Source organism: Medicago sativa, chromosome 5 (genome assembly GCF_051527215.1).
Source record: "Medicago sativa cultivar Bolivia chromosome 5, Bolivia_mono, whole genome shotgun sequence".
Taxonomy (NCBI): Eukaryota; Viridiplantae; Streptophyta; class Magnoliopsida; order Fabales; family Fabaceae; genus Medicago; species Medicago sativa.
The window spans coordinates 813,642-822,485 of NC_140753.1; the positions used below are offsets into that span (position 1 = coordinate 813,642).

General features: G+C 32.3%; 1 protein-coding gene across 1 annotated transcript; it reads left to right on the forward strand.

The window, feature by feature from the left end:
- The first annotated feature begins 3,978 nt into the window (after positions 1 to 3,978).
- On the forward strand, positions 3,979 to 8,023 carry LOC146918880 (tryptophan synthase beta chain 1-like). The gene is made up of 5 exons (XM_085712114.1): positions 3,979 to 4,402; positions 4,819 to 5,178; positions 6,296 to 6,729; positions 7,458 to 7,552; positions 7,665 to 8,023. Exons 1-5 carry the CDS (start codon positions 4,067 to 4,069, stop codon positions 7,838 to 7,840), a joined length of 1,401 nt encoding a protein of 466 aa, XP_085568240.1. The 5' UTR covers positions 3,979 to 4,066; the 3' UTR covers positions 7,841 to 8,023.
- The last annotated feature ends 821 nt before the right edge of the window (positions 8,024 to 8,844 follow it).

Genomic DNA, 8,844 nt, shown 5'->3' on the forward strand with positions numbered 1-8,844 from the left:
ATATGAGAAGTCGGTGAGTTTAAGAATTAGGGTTTATGAGCGATTTTGATGATTAGATGATGAAGAACCGTAGAATTGATGAGAGAATCATGAACAAACCTTAGATATCCTATAGGAATGTTATTAGAAGTAGTTTGATGGTTAGAAACATGAGAATGGATGAAAAGTTGAGATTCTGAGAAAAAGTGATTTTAAGTGTTTTTGAGAAATAAGTGATTCTAGGATAAGCTGTTTTGGAGATTTAAAAATATGATTTTTCAGTAAAATATGATAGGATTTGTCGAATAGAACGCGTAGGCGAAAACTGAATCGGATTCAGAGTAACGGTTAGGTTTTTACGGACAAAACGGTGAAACATAAAAAAATGGGACTGCACAGAGCTGCGTCGCAGGTGGGCTACTGCCGTCCCACGCCTGGGCGCAGTTTTCCACGCCTGGGCGCAGCAAGGCAGCCCCTCATGGGTGACTGCCTGTTGTGTTTTCGTTGCGTACTGTCAGAACTTTGACTGTTGTGTTCTTGTGTCTTTTTCACCCCTTTCCGTGTTGAATTACCTTTCGGTGTAAACATGAAAGTTGTAGATATTTGAGTTAGCTTTCTAATGGTTTTGGTTTGACATGAAAATGATTCATATTTTTTGAGTTATGATGAAAATAGTCCAAATGGGTCTTCAGAAAACTTTAAGAAAACTTAGCATAACTAATCCCAAGTTAGTCCAAAAACTTATAGTTGGTTTCCCAACTTCAACTTAAGTATTAGGGATTTAGTTGAGGTGTTTTATGAGTATTTGACTTATGTCTCATTGATCAAACTTGATTTGCTTTTGAAGAATGTTTTGGACTTTGATATGAATGTAATTGATTAATGTATATGTGGTTATTGTTGTTGATATGTTGCAATACATTATGTGAGTATTGTATGATACATAATATTATGATGTTCTATGATGTTAAGTTGATATGATTCATTTCTTATTGATGATATGATATTCTAGCACTGTTATATGCTGCAATTGTTGCTGCTGAATCTTAGTGAAGATGTATAAGTCGGTCTAAGTTGTCATGATTTAAGAAGTTGTCCATTTTAATGGAATTGTATAAGATGTTCACGTTGTTGTCCAAGTTGAAGGAAGATTGTTTCGTTGCATAGTCAGTGATGGGGGCTTAATGCCCGACAGGTTCTTTATGACCTTAACGATGGGGGCTTAATGCCCGACAGGTTCTTTATGACCTTAGCGATGGGGCTTAATGCCCGACAGGTCCAAATATGACCTTAGCGAAGGGGGCTTAATGCCCTAGTGGTACCACATGCATATTGAAGTTGTCGAAGTTGTTGTTGAAGTTGTCTAAGTTGTTGTTGAAGTTGTCTAAGTTATTGTTGAAGATGTTGTTGCATTGTAGAATCGTCATAACTTATATTTGATGATGATTTAATGATGATGTTTGTTTAAGAAGTTGATTACAAACTTAATTATGAAGTTGTTTTCGATAAATGATATGCTTTGATAATGATACTTATGTGAAATACATGATGATGCTTATGATTATATTTGGTGTTAGATGTTGATGCTTATGATCATTATATGTGTTGATGTTTGTGATTAATATATGTGTTGATGTTTGTTATTAATATTTGATGATGTATGCTGATGTTTATGAATTAGTAATTGATGTTATATGATGATGTTTACGTCTATAATTAAGATGATATAAGATGAAGTGTATAACTAATGTAGAAGATTAATGATGCTAGTTAATGGAGTATAAGATATGTTAATGATGTTTAAGTTGTTGAATGTACTTTATATGATTTATATGTTTAATATTATTGTTTGAGAAATCTCACCCCTTTTGCTTGAAAATGTTGCCCTTCGTATGGGTAACTTGCAGGTAATAAAGACTAGAAGTGTTCGTGAGTGGACTCCTCACTTGTGTCTAGGTGCTCTGATACGTAACGGGATGGGATTTACTTTCATATGTATTCCTTACGTGTCTTTTATGAACTTTTTATGAATAAGTATTGAACCAAATTATGAGATTTTCTGATAAGGCCTGCGTGCCAAGACTTTATTCATGTCGAACTATTTCCGCTGCGTATTTCCAGACTTTTATGATGTTGAACCTGGAAGGATATTTATTAATATCTAATTTATGACTTTAAAGTAGTATGTGACATTCCGTTTATGATTTAAATACTCTGATTTAATATGAAATTTTTTTGTTGGGAAAACGGGGTGTTACACAAAGACTCCATCAAAAACAACAATTTGAATTCCATCTGGCTTGGCAACTAAACTGATGTGACCCGCTGACTGGACAAATTAATTTAATTTTTATTTCTTAAAATCCATCTCACATTATTTAAAAATTAAAAATAAAATTAGATCATAAAATAGGGTATTTTCATTTTACCCCCCTCCAAAATCTAAATCAAAAACTAGAAGATGAAGAAGAATTATGATCATCTTCTAAATAATTGATTTAGGTTCATCCATTTAAAGATGATCATAACTAAGTTTGTCATAATTGATGATGGATAGCAATCTGTTACCACGGACCCCAATGATATTGAATGAAAACATGATTGTGCACCAAAGTGGATAGATTTCCATCCAACTATGATCGTCAAATATATTATAGTTCCATACATTTTTCAATGTCGAATACGCAAAATTAATTTTTTTGATATCTTCTTTAATTATTTTTTTTTAGAAACAAATAAAATTAATTCTACTTGGATTGTAAAATGACGCCAAATTCTCGGATTAGTAAAATTAGATTAGATTTATCCTTTGGAAGATTAACATAATTCTTCTTATTCTTCTGGTTTTTGATTTAGGAATTTTGGAAGGGGGTAAAATGAAAATACCTCATTTTACAATCTAATTTTCATTTTTATTTTTAAAAAAAATGTGAGATGGATTTACAAAAAATAAAAATAAAATTAATTTGTTCGGTCAACATGCCACGTTAGTTTAGTTGTCAAATCAGATGGGATCAATGTTTGTTTTTGATGATATCTTTGAATGACAAGGGGGGATTTAAAGATTTTTTTACGGGGATTTTTTTCCAAAACTTGCTCAAATAATATGGGCGAAACATTATTTAACCAAAAAAAAAAGTTCTAATGACTAAAATACATAATAAGTTCCACCATCCATTCGTAGTAAGTTTACCATTTCCATGAAAATAATTTTATCTTGTGTCATCCATTTTCCAAGAAAAATCAATTCTACATATCTCAAATTAATTTTTCCGACTTCATAAGTGAAACCTAAAGTACAAATAGAACATATGAAACAAGATTAAAACTAAAAACAATGAAATAAAATAAATAACCAAGCGCATGCACCCACCATAATAAGGAGGGTGTCATAACATGTTTTCAACCTTTACCTACGGACAAAATCGTTGGTAATTCTAAGGAGACCATTTTAAAAACATTATGGACATTTACCTATGGTTAAGCTGTCACTAAAACTTATCATTGTTTTATTTTATTTTTTATTTTTTTATTATACGGTAAATTCTAAAAATGAATAATTCATAAAATTACCACTAAAATTAGTTTAATCAATATAATAAAATATTATAATCAATATCATTAGAATTTGAAATTGATTACTATAATCAATTTTTAGAATAAATTCTTGAAGTGACTTAACTAAAATAATTCCCCCTAACTATGAACTATTATACCATTCAAGTTACAATCACTTGTACAATCACTTCATACCTAAAAAAACTTACAACCACTTCTACAATAGGGCATAATAAATCAGATTTATGACTATTTATATATTATGTCACGTGTAAATTTGCGGTCAAAATTTTGCCCAAATTCTACAAAATTCCTAGCTCCGCCATGTAAATTAGTGCTTAACCCACGTCAAAGATGGGGTACAACCAAACAGTCTAACACGCCTCCAGTTGCGTCGACCACCAAGTATAAATAAAAGGTGCTGCAACAAGTTCAAAAATCAAAACACAACATAACATACGATAAGAGGTTAATAACTCAACTATACTATTTTGATAATTTCTCCAACACAAAAAACACAAACACAAACATGGCCGCATGTAAATTGCAAGGTACAATTGTAAGAAGCCAATTCATAGAGAAAAAGGTAGTGCCCAAAGAGCGTAACTCTGCGGTGGTTCAAGCAGTGGTTACTCGTGATAAGTTTAAGGTTAAGATCCCTCAATTAGCCACTACATATACACCCTTGCCTTCCACAATACCCTTGATTGAGAAAGCCACAGAAATTATTGTAGAGCCAGAAGATACCACTTCTACTGGAAAATTTGGTAGGTTTGGAGGGAAGTTTGTACCAGAAACACTTGTAATGTGCTTGAACCAGCTTGAAGCTGAGTTTAAAAATGCCCTCCACGATGATGTTTTTCAGGTAATTTTGTTAATTAGGATGAAGGACAATACCGTGTCCAAGGTAGGAATTGAAGATTTTTGGATACAAAATCTGTCTTTTTACAGCTAGACCAGTATCTTGAAATTAATTTAAATATTATTTTATCAGTATATAATTTGGATTCTCTTGCATGATTCTCATTAACCAATAGAGTTTAATCACTTGTTCTCAATACAAAAATATAAATATAATTCATTTTCAAATTCTTTTCAATCATACCATGCACCCTTAAAAAAAATTCTTTTCAAATTCCAATTTAAATTTAAAAACATATGAAACTAAAATTTAGATAATATATTTCTTCAAAAAAAAATTTTAGATAATATATAGTACCTACTCTTATGTTTGTGAATTCCTCAAACTATCAAATAACATAAAAATAATTGTTCCCACAGGCAGAGCTAGCAACAGCATTAAGAGACTATGTTGGAAGAGAGACACCACTGTATCATGCTCAAAGGTTGTCAGAGCATTACAAAAGCAAGAATGGTGGGAAAGGGCCTGATATATACTTGAAAAGAGAGGATCTAAACCATACTGGCTCTCACAAGATGAACAATGCTCTTGCACAAGCTATGATTGCCAAGCGCATCGGTCGAAAAAGTGTCATTACGGCCACCGGTTCAGGACATCATGGGCTTGCAACAGCTGCTGCATGCGCAAAACTTGCTTTGGAGTGCACGGTCTTTATGGCTGCCAAAGACATGGACAGACAATCATCTAATGTACGGTTGATGAAGCTCTTAGGAGCTAAGGTAATCAATCAAACATAACCTTTAATTTTAATTATTGAACACGAAGATTTTCCTACCTAAAAGAATCCAATAATTTTTTTTTTTTTTTGAAAGAAAAAGAATCCAATAATTGTCTTCTCCATTTTTTACAATAAGTTTAATGCAAGTAACCTCATTTTACACGATTTTTTCAATCCTCAATCATTGTTTTATTTGGCAAAATTTACGTGGTCCTACCATTTTATAGATAGCCATTCAAAATTTATTTGGCACTTTGGTGACATAATGTCACCGTGACATTAAATCTGGGCCACACAACACACACCTTTGTGTGGCCCAGATTTAATGTCACCCATACAACACATCTGGGCCACACAACACAACCCTTTGTGTGGCCCAGATTTAATGTCACGGTGACATTATGTCACCAAAGTATTACCCCATAGTTATGATCCTCGTAACCAAGGAAAGTCCTGCTTAACTAATCAACCAAATTAAATGAGAATGTTAAACGGTGCCCTTTGGGCATTGGTTAAGCAAACAAAAAAAGTAAGATTTTATTAAAAAGTTGAGTAATAATTACTTGATCAAAAATAACGGTTTATATTTCTAAGATAAATTTTCTACTTTTGTATTCTTTAACTAGTGCCCCAGCCCCCAAGAGGCGCCGGTTAACAAGACCCATTTGGTCCTAAAGGGGCGATGCTTTGAGAATATCTTAGTGGCACGGGTAGCCCAGAGCATGGATGGAAGGAATGGCTATCCGTGCACCATTTTTAGAGGCATGAAAATTATTATTTCAACTTAGTTGTTAGTACTTTATAAAAAAGAAAAAATTAACTCGCTTTAATTGATTTTGTGGAAAAATATATTTTTAGATAATCTTGAATATAAATGAAATTTTTGCAATAAAAAATACAAGAAAAAGTACATTCAAATAATTATAAAGACACCATTTTATTGATTCATCTAGGGCACAAAAAGTTATATGATCGATCATGCTTTGTGGTTTGGTGGGGGTTGTCGTGCCTTCCAAACATAAAGATAAAGACATTTTTAAAATTAGCTAGTGACATAAATTTGATATATCCAAAATAATCATTATATAATTAAATTAATAATGTATGTAAACATGTAGGTTGAAGCTGTAAATGGATGTTTCAAAGATGCATCATCAGAGGCTTTTCGCTGTTGGGTTGGAGACTTGGAAAACAGCTACCACTTGTCAGGTTCAGCGGTGGGACCACATCCATGTCCTACCATGGTACGTGAATTTCAGTCGGTGATTGGGAAAGAAACAAGGAAACAAGCATGGAAAAAATGGGGAGGAAAACCAGACATTATTGTTGCAAGTGTTGGAACAGGTTCAAATGCTTTAGGTATATTCCATGAGTTTCTATCAGACACAGATGTGAGATTGATTGGAGTTGAAGCTGCTGGTTTAGGGTTAGATAGTGGAAAACATTCTTCCACTTTGGCCAAAGGAGAAATGGGTGTTTATCATGGTGCTATCTCCTATTTATTGCAAGATGGTGATGGACAAATTATTGAACCTCACTCCATTGCAGCTGGGTAAGTCACACCAATAATTGTTATCAATTTTATTGATAATTTTTTTGTCAAGTAGTTTGTGACTATAATTCACTATTTTATTGAGAATTTTTATCCAGTAGTATTATTGTTTTGTGGCTACAATAAGAGACAAAATAAATTATCCTATCCTATTTCAATTTAATTAGTGATTATGTTATTTTATTTTGAGTATGTACGTAAAATATTTGTTATACAATACGAATTGAGTTAAAAATCAGCAAAAAGAGATTAAAAAAAATAATTTTTCATTGGTATTATTTTAATATTATATATGAAAGTGATTTTGTGTTTTATGGCTTTTAATTATTTATTTTAGACATGATTTTTTATTAAATAGTTTAATTTAAAGGGCTTCAAATAATAAAATTAGACCAACTTTTGATTGTCCTCGTGAGCGTAGCTCAGTTGGTTGGGACAATGCATAAACATAAAACAATGCATAAACATAAAATATGCCCGGGGTTCAAACCCCGGCCACTACCAAAAAAAGACCAACTTTTTCCAAATAAAAATTTGTGCATATATTTTTGTGTGTTTGTTCCCGGCCACTACCAAAAAAAGACCAACTTTTTCCAAATAAAAATTTGTGCATATATTTTTGTCCCAAATTAGACCATCATTTGATTATTGTAGGGAATGTTTTAATAAACAAACATGGATTGAAATTAGATAGTAATAAGTTTTTTTTTTTTTTTAATTATTTACAGGATGGAGTACCCAGGAGTTGGTCCAGAGTTGAGTTTCCTCAAAGAAAGTGGGCGTGCAGAGTTTTGTGTCGCAACCGATGAAGAAGCTCTTGATGGTATATACATGCCTAATTAAAACATAGACATTACATATAGAAAAAAATGTATATATTATATAATCAAACCATGCACAAATATTTAAACAGTTCATATGCTATGACTTTGCAGCGTACGAGAGATTATGCAATTTGGAGGGTATATTTCCATCTCTAGAGGCAGCACATGCATTGGCTATATTAGATAAGCTGGTTCCTACTTTACCAAACGACAACATTAAGGTTGTTGTAAATTGTAGTGGACGTGGAGACAAAGATGCGGATATAGTCTTCAATTGTAGAAAATGACACTGTACTATTATTAATCCATATAAATTGTATCCAAAGGAAAAGGAAAAACACTATGTGTATAGAAATTAAGCTTAGATATCTAAAATATAAGCCACCTACTTGTTTGAATAGGCCCCCCTGAGTTTGTACTTTGGAATCAACGTAAGATTGAATATATTGATGCAGATTAATTTCAGTTAATTCCTTTGTGAGTTGTTTAATTTTTTATCCTGATTTAAGTTTTTTTTTCTTTGTTGGGATTTTTTGAGTTGAAGGTGATAAATTTCTTGATTGCATGTTGAAATATTTGGGTTAAAAAAGATGAATTTGTTGAGTTTTATGGGTTGAAGATCTATCGTTATAATCAATTTCAATTTATTTCTTTTTAATAAAATATTTGTTGTGTTTGTAATAAATGATTAATATATTGGCTTAAGCGCACTTTTGCCCCCTAAGTTTTAAAGTGTAGCGATTTTGCCCCCATCACTACAAGAAAACACTTGATTTCCTAGGGAAATATTCCTCGAAAAACACACTTATTTCGTCGGAAAACACTGTTTTCCTAGGAATTACCGAGGAAGCTCGTTGTAGGAAATTTTGGATATATTCCTACGAGTTTTTCGAGGAACTTCCGAGGAAATAATATTTTCGACAGACTGACACATGCTTGTTTTATCTTGGTTTTCGGGTGTCAAACATTGATTACGTTTGAACCTTTTTAACCGGTGATATCTTATTTTTTCTTGGGAAAGGAAAAAGTGTTGGAACACTAGTTAATTCTAGTGAAGAAAATTGGAAAGAAAAACACTATGGAAAAACTAGTGTGTGGGTGTGACTTAAAAATGTCCCACATTGAAGGGTCACCCCAACTAGTAAGTGTTTATATACGGAAAAAGTGACCTCCAAGGGTGTGCCCTTGGGGTACCCAATTTTGTGAACGGGTGAATGCTTAAAAAAAAAAATTGATATATATATTTTTATGACACTTGAAAATGTTAAATTAATTAATTAATTAATTTAAT